The sequence below is a fragment of the Trichomycterus rosablanca genome, chromosome 7 (assembly GCF_030014385.1).
Source record: "Trichomycterus rosablanca isolate fTriRos1 chromosome 7, fTriRos1.hap1, whole genome shotgun sequence".
Classification (NCBI taxonomy): domain Eukaryota; kingdom Metazoa; phylum Chordata; class Actinopteri; order Siluriformes; family Trichomycteridae; genus Trichomycterus; species Trichomycterus rosablanca.
The window spans coordinates 10187805-10211578 of NC_085994.1; the positions used below are offsets into that span (position 1 = coordinate 10187805).

A 23774-nucleotide genomic window follows, 5' to 3' on the forward strand; every position below is an offset into this window, starting at 1 on the left:
AGATAGGCGCAGGAGTGCTGTCAGCATTGCTGTAGAGATTGAAAAGGTGGGGGGTCAGCCTGTCAGTGCTCAGACCATACGCCGCACACTACATCAAATTGGTCTGCATGGCTGTCACCCCAGAAGGAAGCCTCTTCTGAAGTCTCTACACAAGAAAGCCCGCAAACAGTTTGCTGAAGACATGTCAACAAAGGACATGGATTACTGGAACCATGTCCTATGGTCTGATGAGACCAAGATTAATTTGTTTGGTTCAGATGGTCTCAAGCATGCGTGGCGGCAATCAGGTGAGGAGTACAAAGATAAGTGTGTCATGCCTACAGTCAAGCATGGTGGTGGGAATGCCATGGTCTGGGGCTGCATGAGTGCAGCAGGTGTTGGGGAGTTACATTTCATTGAGGGACACATGAACTCCAATATGTACTGTGAAATACTGAAGCAGAGCATGATCCCCTCCCTCCGGAAACTGGGTCGCAGGGCAGTGTTCCAGCATGATAATGACCCCAAACACACCTCTAAGACGACCACTGCTTTATTGAAGAGGCTGAGGGTAAAGGTGATGGACTGGCCAAGCATGTCTCCAGACCTAAACCCAATAGAACATCTTTGGGGCATCCTCAAGCGGAAGGTGGAGGAGCGCAAAGTCTCGAATATCCGCCAGCTCCGTGATGTCGTCATGGAGGAGTGGAAAAGCATTCCAGTGGCAACCTGTGAAGCTCTGGTAAACTCCATGCCCAGGAGAGTTAAGGCAGTTCTGGGAAATAATGGTGGCCACACAAAATATTGACACTTCAGGAACTTTCACTAAGGGGTGTACTCACTTTTGTTGCCAGTGGTTTAGACATTAATGGCTGTATATTGAGTTATTTTGAGGGAAGAATAAATTTACACTGTTATATAAGCTGCACACAGACTACTTTTCATTGTGTCAAAGTGTCATTTTGTCAGTGTTGTCCCATGAAAAGATATACTTAAATATCTGCAGAAATGTGAGGGGTGTACTCACTTTTGTGATACACTGTATTTTACTCCTTACTGTGTGCATTGTCCCTTATGCAGTTTTTGTGTTTGGTGTCTGTACAGAGTTAATAAATAAAGTATTTACTAAAATTATGTTTTAATGTATTTTATTGTGTTGTGGATTTAACTGCCACTTTTATCCATCTCTTAATCACCCACAGCAACTTTGGGACAGTGTACAGTGGTAACATAGTGGGTAAAGCTTTGGGCTGTCAACTGAAAGATTGGCGGTTCAAATCAAGGCTCTGCTATGCAGCCACTGTTTGGTCCTTGAGCAAGACCCTTAACCCTGTCTGTTTCAGGGGCGCTGTAAGGTGGCTGACCCTGCGCTCCGACCCCAGCTCCCAAAACAAGCTGGGATATGCAAGGAAAGAATTTCATTGTACTGTACACCTGTATATATATATATATATATACGTATATATGACAAATAAAGTATATCTTCTAAGTTTTTTTGAAAATTCATTAAAAATCAGAAACTGAAATGTCTTATTCCCAAAAGTATTCAAACCCCTTGGCAGCTACAGTAATCTTGGCTATGTCTCTACAAGCATTGCACACTGGATTTGGGCAGTTTATCCCATTCGTCATGGCAGATGGCTGGAGATTTTTCCAAAAGCCACTTCAGTTTGTGTGTGCTCTCAAGAAGGTTTCTGTATTTTGCTTCATTCACCTGCATTTCTAGTCTCATAGTCTCTGCCATCACTATATTTCTGTTGGTTTTTTTCTTACCCCCTTGGGGTAAGAAGGCCCTTCTTGCCTGGATGCCCATTTTGGTTGGACAGCCAACTATAGATTGTTTTAAGGTTGCGCCAAGCTTATTCTATCTCTAAATTATTAAAGCCACCATGGTCCTAGAAATACCCAAAGCCTTAGATATTGTTTTAAATTCTTACCCTGATATGCATCTTGGCACGGTTTGATAATGAAGATCAACAGACAGTTCTTTGGACTTTATTACTTGTATTTTGTCCTGATAATTCAGTGTAAATTGTGGGCCCTCGTTGACCCAAGTTTGTGCCTTGAGTTTACCTTGAGTCCACAACAGGTGGACTTAAATTGTGTACTAGATAGCTCTCAAGAATAACTAAAGCAAACAGAATATACCTGAGCACAATTTAAAGTGCCGCAGCAAAGGGTCTGAATATTTTGTGAAATTTCAGGTTTTCATTTAAAAATCAATTTTCAAAAAACCCCAAGAACATGTTTTCCCTCTGTCACTATGGCTAATTAAGTGCAGACTGGTTACTGGCAGCCATAGTTAGCACTCACTGACTGTGTTCTGTGGAGAGACAAGCCACAAAGTCCAGACAGGTCCAAGACTAATTGATGGCAAAGGACATGAAAGCTATGGGATCTGGTACAGACCAACCTACTGGTGATGTTTCAACACACAACACTTCTGTGTATTAGGCTGCCTAGTCACAGGCCAATCAAAGTGCTCAAATACTTTTCACCATTAAAAAGTGCCTGAGAAAGCAGGCATTGGAACTTGACATTGGAGCAATAGAGGAAGGTTTATTGGGCCAAACAATCCTGTCCAAGATCGTGCGTATAATCATGCAAATGTGCACTATTTACTTGCTAAAGAGATGGCACCAGGATTTACTATGAAAGTACACCTCGCAACGTACAGAAGTTGAAGGACATGGCAACATTCCTGCACCATATACCACAAGATATCTCCAGATGTGTTGTGGAGGGTCAGGGCTGTTCTGACAACATATTACGTATCTATAGACAAAACAAGATGTTTTTCAAGTTTTACATTGTTCTGAGGCGTATTACATTCACATTTTCAGCATTTAGCAGATGCTTTTACAAAGCGACTTACAATTATGACTGAACAAAATTTTTTGAGCAATTAAGGGTTAAGGGCCTTGCTCAGGGGCCCAGCAGTGGAAACTTGGTGATGGTGGGGTTTGAACTGGCAACCTTCTGATTACTGGTTCAGTACCTTTTGCAAGTTTTTCATTGTTCTGAGATGTATTACATTTACATTTTTAGCATTTAGCAGACGCTTTTATCCAAAGCGTCTTACAATTATGACTGAACACAATTTTTTGAGCAATTGAGGGTTAAGGGCCTTGCTCAGGGGCCCAGCAGTGGCAAATAGGTGATGGTGGGGTTTGAACCGGCAACCTTCTGATTACTGGTCCAATACCGTTTGTCATATATACAGTTCAACAGATTCTTTCTTCGCATATTCCAGCTTGCTTGGAAGCTAGGGTCAGAGTGCAGGGTCAGCCAGTGTACAAAGAGAAGGCTGCATGAAAGAGCTGGGATTCGAACTCTCAACCTTTCAATGAATAACCCAAAGCTCTACCCACTAGGCTACATTACAGTTACAGTATACAGTCTGAGCAACTGAGGGTTAAGGGCCTTGCTCAGGGGCCCAACAGCAGCAACCTAGCAGTGGTGGGGCTTGAACCAGCAACCTTTGGATTACTAGTAGTGTGCCTTGGGACAGTGGTAGCCTAGTGGGTAGAGCTTTGGGCTATCAACCGGAAGATTAGCGGTTCAAATCCAGGCTCTGCTATGCAGCCACTGTTGGGTCCTTGAGCAAGGCCCTTAACCCTGTCTGCTCCAGGGGCGCCGTACGATGGCTGACCCTGCGCTCTGACCCCAACTTCCAAACAAGCTGGGATATGCGAAGAAAGAATTTCATTGTACTGTACATCTGTATATGTATACATGACAAATAAAGGATATGTTCTATCTTCTTCTTTAACCACTAGGCTATGGCTTGTCTTAATGACTTAATGTAATTAATTAATAAATAAAAAATCACGTCATGTCGTCTCATTTTAAAAAATGAACATTATTTGCCTATGAAATAAAAAATGAATTAGAACAGAATTACCAGATTGTATCTATTTTAGCATTTGAAATACTTTGCTGTATATTGTTTATAACTGCAGCGTTATGTTGTATTCTCGCGAGATTTGGGAGTTCCTGGCGGTAGTCTGGCGCGAATTGAGGAGGCACGCAGGGAAGTGAGCAGTAGAGGAAAGAGACACAGGGATAGTTCGAAACTATCCATAAACGGAGAGAAATTGCTGCATAACCGCTTTATTCCGGGATATTTCTGCACCGCTGGTGTGAAGTAACTTCTATTGAGTGGAAAGCTGCTGTAACTGGTCGCATTGTGCCGTATTGAAGGTTGTTTTCTCCACTCGCTTGTGTTCGAGCTTTACGGAACTGTAGCGTACTGTGAGGAGTTCCAGCAGAAGTTGGAGCTGCTGCCCGCGGGCTAGAGCTCTGTCCACAGCAGACATGTCGCAGAAGGAAAGAGTCACGTTTTACGGACAGGAGGTGAACAAGACGGTGTGGGAGGTCCCGGTGCGCTACCAGAAGCTGTCTCCGGTCGGGTCTGGTGCATACGGATCAGTATGGTAAATGCATTTTGTTTTTCCTCAAGGGCAGCAAAGTGCACTCACTCCATTCATTCCTGCAGGCCTGTGCTGTGCGTGCAGCCACCTAGCTAGCTACTGTGCTAACTGCTAGCTGTAGAGAGAAATGCTGGCTGTTCACCGCATGTGGATGCAGAAGCTTAGTTGCTCCGATCTAGGGGGGAAATTTCTCTCTAGGGTGGGATCGTCGTTTTAGATACATCTTAAGCTTTGATTTACTTGCTACACGTTTTGCACTTGAGCAATTAAACACTCCTCTCTGGCCTCATTAGTATGATGCATTCCAGTCCGCCGTGGAAGTAGTCGTGATCCTGATGTGCATAAGTTCGAATAAAAAGTGGTTTATTTAGGAGGCATTATGAATGCTATGGGGAATGGTCCCGATTTTTTACTTTCGATTTGTTCTGTCTGTAGCGGAAGGTTTTTCAGCAGCATCAACAAATAATCCACGTTACGTGTTTGTTTAGTTATAAACACTAAATGATCTAAGCTATTTACCATAATTTTTGTTTACGAGTGAGAATCGTTCAAGTATAAAACATTATATGTGCAAAGTCTTTAATAACGCATTTACAATTCAGTCTGTCCATCTGTATAAATCATTAATGGTACTCTAATTGTAACATAGTGAACTACAGTAGCCGATTATGTTTTCCTTGCAATCAGAGAATCATTACATTCTAGCCATTTAGCCAAGGAGTTTGCTATGTTTTCGTTTGTTAGATGTAAAGCTTGGAGTGAAGTAATAGGCCTTTGAACACACGTAAATAATCGAGTAGTAAGAAGAAGGTAAACAAGTCAGTATAAGGACTCCACACATCATTGTTTGATGGAAAACCCCTGTCAGCATCTTGAATTTAGATTTGTTTTTTGTATTTACACGTGTTCAGCAGAGTGTAAACCCTTTTTAATGTGGTATTGTAATATTTGGTAGATTGTGTGAATTTCTGGATTTTCTCTTTTAATGTGCAATTCCAGCATGTAATGCAACTGGTAATAAAACGGATGATAAACGTCATAGTGATTTCCACGTATTTATACATTATTCGCAACATTAAGAACAATTAAACAAACAATTAAACAAGTGCACTTTTAATACAATGATGTACAGTATGTTCACATCTGGTGGGACTTTTTATTGACACGCCCCAACTCAAATTTAACATAGATCAAAAAGTCTGTCCATCTGTGTAAATCAATAAAGGGACTCGAATTGTTACATAGTGAACCAGAAACAGAGAATCATTATGTTTTGCTATGTTTTCGTTTGTTAGATGTGAAGCTTGGAGTGAAGTGATAGGCCTTTAAAGGCATGGTAATAATAAAATAGTAAGAAGAACGTAAACAAGTCAGTATAAGTACTTCACACATCATTATTTGATGGAAAACCCCTGTCAGTTTTGATTCATGTTTTTATTTACACTTGTTCATCAGAGTGTAAACCCTTTTTAATGTAGTATTGTAATATTTGGTGGATTGTGTGAATTTCTGGATTTTCTCTTTTAATGTGCATTTCCAGCATTTAATAAAACTGGTAATGAAATGGATGAAAAACCTCATAGTGATTTCCACGTATTTCCACATTATTTGCAACATTAAGAACAATTAAACATTATAAAGTGTACAATGATACACTTTATACAATGATATATGTTCACAACTGGTGGGACTTTTTATTGACACGCCCCTACTCAAATTTAACGTAGATCAAAAAGTCTGTCCATCTGTGTAAATCAATAAAGGGACTCGAATTGTTACATAGTGAACCAGAATCAGAGAATCATTACATTCTAGCCATTTAGCAATGGTGTTTATGTTTTCGTTTGTTAGATGTGAAGCTTGGAGTGAAGTGATAGGCCTTTAAAGTCATGGTAATAATAAAATAGTAAGAAGAACGTAAACAAGTCAGTATAAGTACTTCACACATCATTATTTGATGGAAAACCCCTGTCAGTTTTGATTCATGTTTTTATTTACACGTGTTCAGCAGAGTGAAACCGTTTTTAATGTGTTATTGTGATATTTGGTGAATCATGTGAATTTCTGGCTTTTCTCTTTTAATGTGCATTTCCAGCATTTAATAAAACTGGTAATAAAACGGATGATAAACCTCATAGTGATTTCCACGTATTTATACATTATTTGCAACATTAAGAATAATTAAACATAATAAAGTGCACTTTTAATACAATGATGTATGTTCACAACTGATGGGACTTTTTATTGACACGCCCCAACTCAAATTTAACGTAGATCAAAAAGTGTGTCCAACTGTGTAAATCCTTAAAGGGACTCGAATTATTACATAGTGAACTACAGTAGTCGATTATGTTTTCCTTGCAATCAGAGAATCATACGATTTTAGCCATTTAGCCAAGGAGTTTGCTATGTTTTCGTTTGTTAGATGTAAAGCTTGGAGTGAAGTGATAGGCCTTTAAAGGCATGGTAATGATAGAATAGTAAGAAGAAGGTAAACAAGTCAGTATAAGGACTCCACACATCATTGTTTGATGGAAAACCCCTATCAGCATCTTGAATGTTGATTTATTTTTTTTATTTGCACTTGAATCATGTGAATTTCTGGCAACTGCTGGAAATGAAATGGATGGAAAACCTTATAGTGATTTCCACATTATTTGAAACATTAAGAACAACTAATCATTAAAAAGTGCACATTTAAAAGGTACTAATAATACAATGGTATATGTATTCAATTGGTGGGACTTTTTATTTACACACCCCAACTCAAATTTAACGTAGATCAAACTAGTAATTATGCCGCCTTCTTGAAAGTTCTTAAATAATGAGTTCAAAATAATATCAGTAACATGGTGTTTTAAGTTTTTGAATATATAGAACCTGGCAGCGCTGTAGTTTGGTTGGTATCTTGGCATAGCAACATGGGTCCTAGAAACCTGGGCTTGAACCTTAATTCTGTGTAGGTTTCCTCATTGCTCTACTGTTCTTTCACTTCCCAGAACTGCATTGTTGCATAATTGTCGATTGTTGTAAGTGTGTGGACTGCATCCACTGTTTCTGGGTGGAGCTGGACCCAACCTAAATTAGTAATTAATTGTTTGATGCATGATGTGATACATGATGTAATACATGGCAATGTGCAGTAGACAAGATCAAATAAACAAATAAATCTCTAATCACCTGCAGTTAAATGACAAGATGATTGATGGGTAAATACAAGCTGTATGTACTACCATAATACTGTACTTAAGTTTCTATTAATACCGTCATTATCTCAGATCTTGTCTTATCATGATGCAGGCATCTGACCCACTGTCCTAATAGTGGCACCCTTTTTATTGTGTTGAGTCAGAACTGCTGAATTTATCTGCTGACACATTTAAAAGACACATTTAGAGAAAATGTCATAATAATAGACTAAACTGCTAACTGTACTACTCATGCTGTTACCAGCAAGTATGCTTCTTATAAGACAAGCACAACAATGACAAGTAAGTCTGGATTTTGCATTAACAGCCCAGTTTAGGTCCTGTCACGCTTTCTCAATTGGGTTCCGGACTCTGATGTTTCATTCCAGAACACCAACTGCTTTCTTTTTATAAACCATTTTGTTGTTTAACTTCTTGTATCAGCAAACATGTAACTTAAGGTGATTAACGGCCACTCTGACATGCTGTTGTAAATTGTATTGTTGCATAAATGATTGCATGCTGTCTTGTCGCTGAGTCAGCAAAGCAGCCCCAACTCATGATGCTCTTTCGACCGTGCTTAACTGTTCAGATAAGGATTACAAGTTGGCATGCTGTTCCTTGTTCACTTTGAACACATTCAACATTTTAACTTTTGACAGATGTGCTCACAGAGCATTTGTAGAACATCTGTTTTTGTCGACTATGCTTTTAGGGAGCATTGGTTTACTTTGTAGTATTACTTCACTAATGTTTCATGAATATGCATGATTACACTTGCTCCCAGTGTTTAAGTGGCATGTATACTGTCTTATCCAAAGTAGGTGACATTCTGTACAAGATAAGGTTTAAGGTTTCACAACAAGGAATTAAGGTAGGGCATGGCTTAATTAAAGTTGCTGCACCCAGTGGGGCATGACAATACATTTAAACATGAAGAAAGATTTTGCTTATTGCAACTTACACAGCAACTCCCATTGTTATAAATCTGGCCTAAAACATTGTGTACCATCATTACACAGAAATAGAATTAAAAGTAGATACACTAGTCTCTGTCTCCGTAAATGTTTGAGATGCTTGTGAATTTCCATTACACAATATGTTATCAGATTTTTCTGTTTATAGTAACAGAAAAACTTGCTGTTGCTGTGTTGGTATAGCAAACCATGTAAACCTTTCTTCAATCATGAAATGTTAGTGTACCTGCTTGAAGAAGTGAAATGTTGAAAATGCTACAGTGGGGCCAAAAAGTATTTAGTCAGCCACTGATTGTGCAAGTTCTCCTACTTAGAAAGATGAGAGAGGTCTGTAATTTTCATCATAGGTACACTTCAACTATGAGAGACAAAATGAGAAAAAAAAATCCAGGAAATCACATTGTAGGATTTTTAAAGAAATTATTTGTAAATTATGGTGGAAAATAAGTATTTGGTCAATAACAAACAAGCAAGATTTCTGGCTCTCACAGACCTGTAACTTCTTCTTTAAGAAGCTCTTCTGTCCTCCACTCGTTACCTGTATTAATGGCACCTGTTTGACCTCGTTATCTGTATAAAAGACACCTGTCCACAGCCTCAAACAGTCAGACTCCAAACTCAACCATGGCCAAGACCAAAGAGCTGTCGAAGGACACCAGGAAGAAAATTGTAGACCTGCACCAGGCTGGGAAGAGTGAATCTACAATAGGCAAGCAGGTTGGTGTGAATAAATCAACTGTGGGAGCAATTGTAAGAAAATGGAAGACATACAAGACCATTGATAATCTCCCTCGATCTGGGGCCCCACGCAAGATCTCATCCCGTGGGGTCAAAATGATCATGAGAACGGTGAGCAAAAATCCCAGAACTACACGGAGGGACCTGATGAATGACCTGCAGAGAGCTGGGACCAAAGTAACAAAGGCTACCATCAGTAACACACTACGCCGAGAGGGACTCAAATCCTGCAGTGCCAGGCGTGTCCCCCTGCTTAAGCCAGTACATGTCCAGGCCCGTCTGAAGTTTGCCAGAGAGCATATGGATGATCCAGAAGAGGATTGGGAGAATATCATGTGGTCAGATGAAACCAAAATGGAACTTTTTGGTAAAAACTCAACTCGTCGTGTTTGGAGGAAGAAGAATGCTGAGTTGCATCCCAAGAACACCATACCTACTGTGAAGCATGGGGGTGGAGACATCATGCTTTAGGGCTGTTTTTCTGCAAAGGGGACAGGACGACTGATCTGTGTTAAGGGAAGAATGAACGGGGCCATGTATCGTGAGATTTTAAGCCAAAACCTCCTTCCATCAGTGAGAGCATTGAAGATGGAACGTGGCTGGGTCTTCCAGCATGACAATGATCCCAAACACACCGCTCGGGCAATGAAGGAGTGGCTCCGTAAAAAGCATTTCAAGGTCCTGGAGTGGCCTAGCCAGTCTCCAGACCTCAACCCCATAGAAAATTTGTGGAGGGAGTTGAAAGTCTGTGTTGCCCAGCGACAGGCCCAAAACATCACTGCTCTAGAGGAGATCTGCATGGAGGAATGGGCCAAAATACCAGCTACAGTGTGTGCAAACCTGGTGAAGACTTACAGGAAACGTTTGACCTCTGTCATTGCCAACAAAGGTTATGTTACAAAGTATTGAGTTGAACTTTTGTTATTGACCAAATACTTATTTTCCACCATAATTTACAAATAAATTATTTAAAAATCCTACAATGTGATTTCCTGGATTTTTTTTTTCTCATTTTGTCTCTCATAGTTGAAGTGTACCTATGATGAAAATTACAGACCTCTCTCATCTTTCTAAGTAGAACTTGCACAGGGCCCTTGAGCAAGGCCCTTAACCCTCAATTGCTGAGATTGTATACTGTCACAGATGTAAGTCACTTTGGATAAAAGTATCTGCTAAATGCCAAAAATGTAAAAATAAATAAATATTCATTTCACTTTAGAACTGGTACTACTCTTTCCCACCAAGAGTACAAAGATGTCTGCCTGGCTGACAGTGGGCTTGGGTAATTGACCACTGCCCCACCTGAGTGCCAGAGATATATTATTCATTTCACTGTAGAACTGGTAGTCCAGAGATGTCTGGCTGGCTGGCTGACAGTGGGCTTGGGTAATTGACCACTGACCCACCTGCCAGTGCCAAAAGTATATTGTATGCCCACTTAACAAACAGGGACAACAAGAGTTTAATGTTTTTGCAATCTCAGTAAAAAAACTTTGCTGTCAAAGTTTGTCGCATACTGTCTGCATTTGTGCAACAGTCTAGTTGCAATTAGTTTTTGTTGGACAGCTGGCAGCAGCTGTATCACAGGGGCACGTCTAACCAAATAATGCTGCTTTAACCCAGCTTCATGCATCTGTATAAATCTTGTTTAAACATATTCAAAAATTTCTTTTGTTCAAGATTAATGCAGAATTCCACTTCAGGTTGGAACTTGACCCTGAGTTATGCGTATGGTGTATTAACATGGTTGCTCAGACATCAGCATTAATAATTAATTGGGCGGCACGGAGGATCAGTGGGTAGCACTGTCGCCTCACAGCAAGAAGTACCTGTGGTGGGCTGGGTCCTTTCTGTGTGGTGTTTGCATGTTCTCCCTGTGTCTGCGTTGGTTTCCTCTGAGAGCTCCGGTTTTCTCCCACAGTCCAAAAACATGCAAGTGAGGAGAAGTGAAGTTTCATTTACATTTAAATACAATTGCTGGTTAAGTGTAAAACATAACATTAAAACCACCTGGTTTCTACACTCACTGTCCATTTTATCAGCTCCACTTACCATGTAGAAGCACTTTGTAGTTCTACAATTACTGACTGTAGTCCATCTGTTTCTCTACATACCTTTTTAGCATGCTTTTGCCCTGTTTTTCAATAGTCAGGACCCCCACAGGACCACCACAGAGCAGGTATTATTTAGGTGGTGGGTGATTCTCAGCGCTGCAGTGACACTGACGTGGTGGTGGTGTGTTAGTGTGTGTTGTGCTGGTATGAGTGGATCAGACACAGCAGCGCTGATGGAGTTTTTAAATACTGTGTCCACTCACTGTCCACTCTATTAGACACTTCTACCTAGTTGGTCCACCTTGTAGATGTAAAGTCAGAGACGATCGCTCATCTATTGCTGCTGTTTGAGTTGGTCATCTTCTAGACCTTCATCAGTGGTCACAGGACGCTGCCCACAGGGTGCTGTTGGCTGGATATATTTTGTCCTTCAGGGACAGTGAGGTGTTTAAAGACTCCATCAGCGCTGCTGTGTCTGATCCACTCATACTAGCACAGCACACACTAACACACCACCACCATGTCAGTGTCACTGCAGTGCTGAGAATGATCCACCACCCAAATAATACCTGCTCTGTCCTTTGGGGGTCCTGACCATTGAAGAACAGGATGAAAGCACGCTAAAAAGTATGCAGAGAAACAGATGGACTACAGTCAGTAATTGTAGAACTACAAAGTGGTTCTATATGGTAAGTGGAGCTGATAAAGTGGACAGTGAGTGTAGAAACAAGGAGGTGGTTTTAATGTTATGATTTTATAGGGCAGGGCACATTTACAACCCTCAACTTTAATTTTATCTTAATAATCCAAAGGCAGTTGTCTTGTTATATGGTTGTAGGAGACATGTGTCTGTATCATGATGTTTATGATACAGCCTCCTTGATAAAGATACATGAGCTGAATATATAAAGGAGAAGTGAGACGATCTAATGTGTGGATTTTGCTAAATAGTTTGCTGGTACCATTAGTGGTACATTATGTTCACTCATGAATGGTATTGACTGCAGGGTAGCGCAGTGGTTAAGGTACTGGACTAGTAATCAAAAAGTTGCCCCACCACCACCAGCTTGCCACGTTTTGGCCCCTAAACAAAGCAAATTGTGTTCAGTCATAATTGTAAGTTGCTTTGCATAAACGCCTGCTAAATCTCACACATGTAAATGATGAAAATAAATTCGTATGTGTTTGAACACTTATTGACTAGATTCCTCTGCGTCCCAGGTACACAGCTTGTGTAATCTGCTCTAAAGAATAACGTTAGGAGCTCATCGCTAGGCAACAGAGTCAGCTGGGTCATTTTTCATGAGCCTTTACATCAGCCACCATTAAGATTATGTAACTGGATCTCTGAAGACCAGATTGCACTGGCTTGGAGCAACTTGCTTTTTGTTTGGCCATCATAATCACAGATAGGTTTGCTAGATTCAGTTGTGGTAAATTCTGCCACATCGGGCACTATACACAGGGTGTATGGGCTGTATTTCTTTTTACGATTCATTTGTGAAATAGGCTCTTTTAGTGCATAAACAAAATCTTACAAAAGAGCTTAATTTATTGTAGTCCAAGTTATGATGTAATATGCTTTTTCATTTATATTATGACTAGAGATGGGACGATCGATCGGCTATGAATCGGTATCGGCCGATTTTTAATCAAAATATGCTATCGGCGATCGGCCGATATTTCCTAAGAGTAGCCGATCCGATCGTGTGATATATAAAGACCGTGTTAAGTTAACAGCTCTGGATTGATCCAGACTTTGAGCTACGAAGCGCCAACCATCACATCACCATTCATCAACCATCGTACAGAAACCACAGTGAAAGCTCTTCATGACTTAAAATAACATCATTAACGTTGTGCATCATACATACGATGTAATTTTGCTGATTGTAATATTTACTTTAAAAAGATAATTCAACCCGGTCACATCTGAGTCGATTCTATCAGCACGTTATATAAACTCCTGGTTCACTCTGGTAAATCGTAAGCGGTTCTTACTTGTGATGTACTAGATGAGAACAGAAAACGTTACAGAGCCAATCCGAGGCAAAAGTTTATTCATTAGCAAATTCGTTAGTTCAGGATCATCTGCTGAACTTTTAGCTCCTTAGACGGAACGAGTCTGACGGTCGGTTACAGATCTGTGGTAATAGCAGTTTAATTAAGCTTTTTAATGAAGCTTTTTAATGTAAGAGAGTCACACAGAATGTTCTGTAGTAGCTGGTGTTTATTTAAAACCACGACATTTAATTAATAACAGTAAACACGGAGAGATAACCGAGAATAGAAACTTACGCTTCGCGAAAAATGAATCGACTCGTGAATCAATGAATCACTTATAGCGATACTGTGAACAAAGCGTATATTCTAAAGGCACACACACGCGCTGCTCCGGTTTATCTTCACTGTGAGGCTCTTTTTAAGTTTATTTATTTTATTCCCCTCCCGATCGGAATCGGCTATCGGCCATCGGCCGATGTCCCTGAAAGGAGATCGGAGATCGGAATCGGTGCCAAAAACCCCGATCGGTCCATCTCTAATTAAGACATTTAAAAACATTTACACATTACAGTAATAGAAACACAGATAAGGCATTGTCGAGAGCATGTGTAGCTACGTTATCTTATCATTTATCTTTACCATATGCAGAACAAAATCTTCTTGATATTAATGTGGACTGTTGGTGGTTGCACCCACTAGTAGAAACCCATAGTGAGGTCAGCTTGCAGCAATAATTTGGCCACACTATATGGCCAAAAGTATATGGACACCCTTTCTAATAATTAATTTTGCCACAGCCATTGCTAACAGGGGAACCCCCTTTTCTGTTCCAGCATGACTGAGCATCTGTGTACAAGTCTTGATAAAGACATGGTTTCATGTTTTTGGTGCACAGTTTCTGCAGTGGCTTGGGTAGAGATGTAACCTCAAATCCAAGCGAACACTTTTGGGATTAATTGGAATGTCCATTGTGAGCCAGACTTTGTTATCCAACATCAGGGCTTGTTATTACCGATGGAGGTTTTTGTGTAGTGGAGGCTGTTAAAGCTGCAAGGAGTGATGCATCTTTATAGTAATGCCTATGGTTTTGGAATGGGGTGTGCTAAAAGCTGAAGTGTTCACATAGGTTTGGCCTTAAAATGTATCTAGCAGTTAGTGTACCTAAAGTTTATTTGAAACCATCATGCAGTGTAAGCACTACTCAGTTACAAAGCAGGTTAACCACAGCACTTACCACAGCCATATTTCCCCCCTCTGTGATCTGTCAGGTGGTTTCTGTTAGAAATCTCTAAGCATTAACAGACAGGCGTGGTATTGGGCTAGCTGACAGTATTAGGTAGGTTACTCTTCTTTGACTCATCTTGGGTGAGCTCAAAACTGACATCATCAAAACAATGAAATCATCAGCTCAGGTTTCTCCAATCTTTTTCAGAAAAGGTTTCTGCACTTAATTATGATTTTTAAAGCCACTGATTTTACATTTCCCACTGCTAAAACACCAGTGTTGACCTTTCATCTATTACAGCTCAGCGGAAGATCAGAAGTCAGGGATGAAGGTTGCTGTGAAGAAGCTCTCGAGACCATTTCAGTCCATCATCCATGCCAAAAGGACGTACAGAGAGCTGAGACTCCTCAAGCACATGAAACATGAGAATGTAAGTCTGGATTCGGATTTACTTAACCAGTGTGTTGTTTTAAGTGGTTTTGAAAAGTATTAACTGTGTTCACAAGGACTTTTTTTTTTTTAGCATTTATTAAAAATGCACTCAATTGCAATTGATTTAAGCATTGTGTGTTGACCATTTGTATTTGGCTATGCATCGACAAGTCAGAATAGAGTAGAATGCCTTCATTTGCCTTCATTTCATATACATGTGTACAGTACAACACAATTCTTTTTTTGCGTATCCCTATCCCAAACGGGGCCCAAGAGTGGCTGCATGGCAGAGCTGGGATTCAAACTCTCAACCTTTCAATTGATAGCCCAAAGCTCTACCCACTAGATTACCACTGTCACCAGAATACGTTCACAACGTCCAGTCAGACTCCATATTGACACCAAACAGCTTTGGTGTGAATGCTTAATAGTTTTGCTGTTTATGATTTAATTAATATCAAGACATAAAAGCTGTTTATTAGAACTGCAGAATTTTTTGTCTCTGAGTTTATGGACAGATCTGGTGTGTGTGTGTGTGTTTGTGTGTGTGTGTGTGTAATGTAGCTGTCTGAACTGAACTCTCTGTACAGCTTGTGTGTCTGAGATCTGCAGCTCCGTTCACAGTTCAAATCAGGCGGCACGGTGGCTAAGTGGGTAGCACAAAGGTCCTGGGTTCGATCCCCAGGTGGGGCGGTCTGGGTCCTTTCTGTGTGGAGTTTGCATGTTCTCCCCGTGTCTGTGTGGGTTTCCTCCAGGTGCTCTGGTTTCCTTCCACAGTCCAAAGACTTGCAAGCGTGAGGTGAATTGGAGATACAAAATTTTCCATGACTGTGTTCGATATAACCTTGTGAACTGATGAATCTTACGTAACGAGTGACTACCGTGTCTGTCATGAATGTAACCAAAAGTGTAAAACATGACGTTAAAATCCTAATAAACAAACAGTTCAAATCAACCATCAGCTGTTGGAAATGAATTTAAGTCTTATTTTTATTTGGCAGCATTAATGAAATGATTTTCTTTTGTTCGTTATGCAATCAGCTACTGCACATGTGTCGGAGGGGGTGTGTGTTAGTCACGGCTCTCCTCGGTCAGGAGTGGAGGTCAGCAGCAGTAAAGAGGAAGCAAAATGCAATCGAGTGATTGGACATGACTAGATCGGGGGAAAATTAGGGAACAGTGCAAAAAATGCAATAGTTTTATAACACTGTCTACTTCACTGTAAAATTCATTAAGGTTTTATGCTGGAGTTTATTTACACTGGTGATGTTGTTGTATTATTATGGTTGATTAATGAAGGATTTTGCTTACCAAACCAGCAACCCATTTCTGTGCTGAAAATGTCCTTGTGAACACAGCTTTAGTCATCAGTTCACTTCTTGTTTCCTTTTCCTTCTCCTTTAAAGAACCTGATTTCAAGTCTTACATAATCACAGTCTCAGTTGGAGCAAATCTCACATTTTTTAAAGAGTGCTAAGTAAAACAAATTAGTAAAACATTCTGTAATTTAAATAATCATGGAGTACAAATAGTTTCTTTAACTGCAAATGGCCACTGTTGTTTTGATCTGACCAGTTGTAGATCTAGATGGGAAGTGCACTTGAGTTTGTTCCTTGTTTACTCATGAGGTTTGGAGTTGCACATGCTGTACTGGGTACAGGAGCAGGAAATGAAGGAATCTCATGCATGCTGCTTGCTTTTATAGGTAATAGGCCTGCTGGATGTTTTCTCACCTGCCACCAGTCTGGAGGAGTTCACTGACGTGTAAGTAGTATTCATTTTTTATTAACTCGGTCTGACCAGAACATGATGTTTACCATCTCATGATAGAAATGTGTCTAGTGATAGAGATTTGGCTCTTATTTTTTAGTGGTGGTGGTTGATCAATAGACAGTGTTATAATAAAGCAATAAGCCACGAGAGGCCGTGCGTTACTGTGATTTTAGCACGGGGATGACGTTTTTGGCACGAAGCGGAGTGCCTAAAACTTCTTTCCCCGTGCTAAAATCGTAACAGTAATGCACGGTCTCGAGTGGCTTATTGCTTTTATAAAACGGCGGTCAACATAAAATATAATAAATACAACAATGTTTAATCATAAATGTATTTATTGTGTATAAACTTACAATAAAGCATTCTTCCGCGACGCAAGGTAATCCGATTAACAGTGTTGCTAGGCAACATGAGGGCGAAAATAACATTAACTTTCTCTATTCAGTGGCGTATTAATATGGAATGATGTGAGGTGGTCATAGGTGTGAGTTTATCGGGGATTTTACAACGGCTTCGAACGCGGCTCAGCCAATCAGATTTTAGGACCGGAACTATCCGTTTTATAAACTGTCATAAATCCCAGTGCTAAAGCAGAGTGACTTTATGCAGGTAGAACACAAAACAACAGAATAAAACTCGAAGAGAAGCTTTATGTTTAAGTAACTTCTTAGCCATGTCCAAAAATGCACGTCAGCAAGAGGCGAGTGATCCAAGTTGTTTGAGCGTTGATGTGTGGCGTTAAAGCAAGGAGGAAAAATAAATGAATCTGGATGAGGGAGTGGGTTTGTCTACGTTGGCATTATGGTTTGGTGTGGAAGTCACAAATACTGTAAAGCTTGTGTGTGCTGATGTATTCTGATATATCTGTATTATGCCCCGGTTCCACATATTTACATCTCCTCCCCCAGGGTTTCCCTTCTGTAGTTTGTGTTTTTTTACAACAATTACAACCTGATCGCAACACCTTTCACACTACATGACTGAGTTGCTGACAGGTCCAGATATTTAACATGCTAGATATTTTTCTTGAGTCTGCAAGTGATCGGCGAGCCGCTCGGATCGAGTTGTTGAACAGTTCACACACAGTGATCAAAAGACGATTTCCGAGCCCCCAGCGAACGCCGATCTGGTGTGACCTGTCGGCGAGCAAAGTTCGTGTAGTGTGAACTAGGCATTAATTGACGCACATCCCCACAGACACACTCCAAATTTGTGTTGAAAATCTTAATGCTAAGGGAGTGGGTGTAATTCTGGTTTTGGAATGGGATATCTTACAAACTGGTTTGGTGTCCACATATTTTTGGCCATATTATATATGAGTTATAAAACAAGAAGCACTTTTACAAGAGCTTTTAAATCAGCATTGGCAAAAAGACAAATTGGTTGCAAAATGATCTTTCCATGATGGTTGTAAATACACATTAGTCCCCCAGTAATATGATCATATGGCATAATACATTACAACAGGTGAAATAGAAGCAAAGGTTTATGAACAGCTGTGTGTAGATGAAACATGACATCATGGTTTCAGTATTTTTTATGGCAACTGCTAATTTTGCACACATGTAACGGTATCTGTACAAATACACATGTGGTATTAGTGCAGCACTACTACTAACAGGCTAAAGCGCAAATGATTATGATTAAATAGACTATGTTAAAATAACCAAATGATAACCACAAAAGTAGTTGTTCTGGTTTCTCGTTTTAATACATAGTGTTCTGTTTATTAATGAGCTGCACTTAGAGAATAAATTCAGATATCCCTGTATGATTTAATAATGAATAATAATGGCTGATGAAGTGGGTAATTCTAATAGTTGTACTGTAATAATGGTCCGAAAGAATATCTTGTATATCAGAAGGATCTATGGCTGGATGATATTGCTTACAATTTTTTTATTAAGCAACTGTACACTGATCAGCCATAACATTAAAACCACCTCCTTGTTTCTACACTCACTGTCCATGTTATCAGCTCCACTTACCATATAGAAACACTTTGTAGTTCTACAATTACTGACTGTTGTCCATCTGTTTCTCTACATACTTTTTAGCCTGCTTTCACCCTGTTCTTTAATGGTCAGGACCACCACAGGACCACCACAGAGCAGGTATTATTTGGGTGGTGGATCATTCTCAGCACTGCAGTGACACTGACATGGTGGTGGTGTGTTAGTGTGTGTTGTGCTGGTATGAGTGGATCAGACACTGCAATGCTGATGGAGTTTTAAATACTGTGTCCACTCACTGTCCACTCTATTAGACACTCCTACCTGGTTGGTCCACCTTGTAGATGTAAAGTCAGAGACGATCGCTCATCTATTGCTGCTGTGTGGCCTGCATCATTGGCCATAGGACGCTGCCCATGGGGCGCTGTTGGCTGGATATATTTTCGGTTGGTGGACTATTCTCAGTTCAGCAGGGACAGTGAGTTGTTTTAAAACTCCACCAGCGTTGCTGTGTCTTATTCACTCATACCAGCACAACACACACTAACACACCACCACCATGTCAGTGTCACTGCAGTGCTGAGAATTATCCACCACCCAAATAATACCTGCTCTGTGGTGGTCCTGTGTGGGGGTCATGATTTCATGTTTTAATGGAAGTCATGTCAGCGTATGTCTAACATAGCCAAACATCACCAAAGAGGAACGAGGGGCCCAAGTGGAAGCCCAATGACGGGAATAAATAGCCTGTTTATGAAGTAGTTAGTAAACACCCTAAACGTTTCACCACAACCATAACGTAGGAACTGAATCAGCATCACTATCTCAATCTGTCTATAACTATCTAACAGTCTTCTCAATAAAACCACTTCACAGAGCTGAAATTGGTAGCATTGTTGTAGTTTTCTAAACATTGTGTTTTAAATACCAATGCAAAGAGAAACGTATCGGACCTTTTAAGAATACATTATTCTTTGGCCTGTGGTATCCAGTTCAGTTATATTTCCTACATCTGGATGTTTTTACATTTAGAAAAGGACGAAGGAATGGTTTAACTGTTAAGTACGGTTGTGGTTCCTTAATGGTTCCATATGTCCATATTCCAGGATTACGATGCCCTCAAACACACAGCTACAATTATTTTAATCTGTGTTCTTTATCTGCCAATCCAGTCAATAGATTTAATATCCAGTGGCTCCTGCACAACCTCTGATCTGATCAAGTTGCCTCCTCCAACACTGTTGGTGTTGGGTTCCCACACAGAGCTGATTGCTTATGGAGAGCCATACATCAACCTTGTTGACTCCCCTCCTCACTTGTAGAGGTACCCGGGCCAGTCCCGGAGATCGCATATCGCTGCAGCAACGAGAAGAGACCCTGTCCGAACTTACCCCGTTCAAACATGGCCGATCGTATTTGTGTGGATGCCCGGACAGGTTGGTGGCTCTGCTGAGTGCGGTGCTAGCCTGTTAGGCTGCTGTGCCACTTAAGGGCTGCTAAAATTCTTTGTGAGATTTGATGAGCACCAGGATAAAGTCATATGTCACCCATGGCCTCCCCAGTCTTAAACACCGTTAAATAGGGCTGCCGTGATTGGTCGACCTAGTTGATGACGTCAACGTTAAAAATGCGCCGACGTCAATATTTTAAGTCGATGCATCGTTTTTCAAAATATGTTTATAAATGATCCTTTTTAATTTCTTCAATGTTTTCATTCATATAACCGTTCATATGATTTCTCTCAGCACTACTTGCTGCATGGTCCAGTCACTGGTTGCCGGCATTAAGCTCAGTCTTAAAAAATGCCGTCTGCAGCAGTCAGAGGCCGATTGTAGAGCTTTCAAAGAAAGGCTAAACGTTTTCCAAGACCCAAATCATCAAAAGTTTGGGAATGCTTAAAACTAGCACAAAACAAAAAGGTGGTTTGTACACTTCAAAGCTTTGATGGTACCACAGCAGCACTAGCGTGATGTTACACATTTACATTTTCGGCATTTAGCAGACGCTCTAATCCAGAGTGCTTCCATAGTAAACATTACCTTACTCTAGTTTAAGTAAACAACAGTCCAAGAATACAAATCTGCTAAAGCCTGTTAGTTAGTTTTTTTTGTTTGTTTTTTTTAAAGAAATGAAAGAGCGTAAGTAAGTACAAGTCAGCTTAAGTGCTTAGTAAAGAGGTGATGAAGGTTTTTAATAGTTTTTTAAAGACAGCAGGAGACTCAGATGTTCGGACAGACAGAGGAAGTTTGTTCCACCACTTGGGTGCCAGTACAGAGAAGAGCCTTGATGCTTGTCCTCCGCTAGTCCTGAGCGAGACTAGTGGCTCGGAGGTTGCGTGGTACAGAGCGGACATCTATATTGTTTCATTACACTTCTTAATCGTGGAGATCTTGGAAAACCGTATTTCTTAGCGAGTTCAGTTAGACCGTTGGGCTCGTGATTTTTGCGGTTGCCGCAGTGCTCAAAGCGCAAAAACACTTACCACTTTGTTTACATCGTTTAGGATTAGAAGTAAGTTTTGAGTGAATGTGTGTGTTTTAATCTGGGCTCGTTCTGTCGTTACTGAACGTTGGACTTAATGAGACGTGCCTATTTCTAACTATTTTATTTCTGCTATAAGTTTAAGCACTTTGCTTTGTGTACAGAATGCCATAAACACATGTTGCACTGTTTAATATGGAGCAGTTGGGAATTTGATAATATAGACGTAAACCCTGTTTACATTTAGTTTTGTGCCATATTATTATGTCATACAGTTTGTTGTTAAAATAAAAGAGGCTTAAATGAAATTCTGAATTACATGTTTGGGAGGAAAATTAATCGATTAGATTAATCGACTTATCGATAAAATAGTCTATAGATTAATCGATAGAATAATAGTCGTTAGTGGCAGCCCTACTGTAAATATAAATGTTTCTGTCCTAGAATGATGAAATCAGCTCCATATTATTCACTCTTAATTTTGTATTGCATTTCATTATCTTTGCAGTTAGCTGTAATATAAAGACTAGGTGTCATTCACTTACTGAATAAGCCAGTAAGCACTTTACAATGTGGTTCTACCAGAACTAAATGTACTGCATGTTGACATGCTTTTTATCTGAGTAACCCAGCTCCTGTCACAACCCTTTCCAAAGTCTTTAGTCATCTGTATACCGAGAGAGGAGAGGTGTGCATAGCTTAGAAAGTTCAGAACAAATGATTCACCTGTCAGTCGAGAAGAATCAAACCGGAATATTCAGTACAATAAATCCTGCACAGAGACTTTAACACTTTGTGTAGGTTTTCTTTTGTCCAGGCATGTTTATTCTTGCTCGAGTGGTAAGCTAAATAAAGAAAGAGAGCATGAAAGCTGCATGAAAACAAGGCAGGATTAGTGAGAAAGTTCTTAGTGGTGTTGCAGAAAAGAGGTCAGGAAAGGACCAGAGTGTCACTACAGAGCTGCCTGGAAGGCCTATGGTCGTGCCAAAAATAAAGACGGTGTGGTCCACTTCACTGAGCAAAGAAAGCTCAAAGAAAAGCCAGGAGTCACTCGAAATGGTCACAGGACGACCTAAATATAGCAGAAACAACAGTTATATAGTGAGCAGTAAGCATGCACTGCAGTCCTCGGTTCTTACACCACACCACTTCTTTTAAAGGATCTTGCAGATTGTTTGCATACGTGAGTTTACATTGAATTGAAACCTAGCAGACAAGAAACTAAACAAACTGGTGTTTAAAAATTCCTTAATGTTTTTTGTGCAGTTGTAGCTTAGTGGTTAAGGTACTGGACTAGTAATCAGAAGGTTGACTGTTCAAACCCCACAACTGCCAGGTTGCCACTGTTGGGCCCTTGAGCAAGACCCTTAACCCTCAATTGCTTAGGCTGTATAATGCAAGTTGCTTTGGATAAAAGCGTCTGCTAAATGCTGAAAACGTAAATGTAAGCCCCACCACTGCCAGGTTGCCACTGTTGGGCTCTTGAGCAAGGCCCTTAACCCTCAGTTGCTAAGATTGTATAATGCTTCTGCTAAATGCCGAAAATGTAAATGTCCTGTAAATTTCTCTCTGGTGCTGCAGCGACCCAATGCACTAATCCACTACTGCAGAGCCCCAGGTTTAAATCTCATCAGTATTGTTTACTGACAATTGACCAAGCCTTAGGGAGGAAAAGCTGCATGGGGAGTTGCCTGGTTAAGGTGAGAGCACAAGCAAATTAGGAATACGTCAAGCATAGCATTTCGCTGTGGTAAAGCTCCTTGTAGGAATCCCTGCCACTGGCCTGTAAAATTAAGCAGCAAGACTGTCAGAGAATTGTGTGGTCTTAGGTGTTATATAATATATAATATTTAATACATCTTCCTTACACTCATATACGCATACAAATGCATATACAGCAATCCATTGAGGGCATTTGGCTCTCAGACACAGTTTGTAGATGCCTGTCTGGGGGTGGCACTGCTTGGAACCTGAATTCCAGCTATAGTGGGCAAGTGCTCCAAAACCCAAGCGCCATTCTACATGTATGAGTGTGTTTAAAACGCATGGTGTGTAAATTAACAGTGGTTTTATATACTAGAAGTATATTAAATAACTAAAGCAAGAGTGCCTGAATGCCCTATCTGTAATGCTGGATGCTGTTGTGTGGGTTGAGTATTGTTTGTGTTTGTAGGTAGAATGTATTTTTCTGCCTCTGATGTTTTGTATTTGCGTAGGTGTGAAAGTGCAGGAGAGGAATTTCATTTTCGTCTCATTTGTCTGTGTGCAAAGGGTGTGGCGTGTGCCAGCCAGCGTGCTAATAAGCAGAACTTATTTTAAGCCATTCTTTGTAGTGCCAGAAAGGGTCTGTTCAACATAATGCCACTGTCATCATGTGCCTCCAAGTGATTGTGCAACAAGCTGGTGGCATCAGGTTCATAAACAACAGTGTTCAGAGCTACTGAAAGGAATTTACTGCAGCTTGTGTTTCAGTTTCTACGTCATTGTAAATAAGTCTGCTCAGACAGGGCTGATTTCAGTCCAGCAGCCTTTATAGGG

At 40.4% G+C, this 23774-nt stretch overlaps 1 protein-coding gene across 2 annotated transcripts in view; it reads left to right on the forward strand.

The window, feature by feature from the left end:
• Positions 1-3989: 3989 nt before the first annotated feature.
• Positions 3990-23774, forward strand: part of mapk14a (mitogen-activated protein kinase 14a) — a 45168-nt gene continuing 25383 nt past the window's right edge. For both annotated transcript variants that reach the window (XM_062998966.1, XM_062998965.1), the window contains exons 1-3: positions 3990-4415; positions 14899-15028; positions 16736-16794. In XM_062998966.1, the coding sequence (XP_062855036.1) occupies positions 4297-4415; positions 14899-15028; positions 16736-16794 (308 nt within the window). In that variant the 5' untranslated portion in view covers positions 3990-4296. The remainder of the gene's footprint in view (positions 4416-14898; positions 15029-16735; positions 16795-23774) is intronic.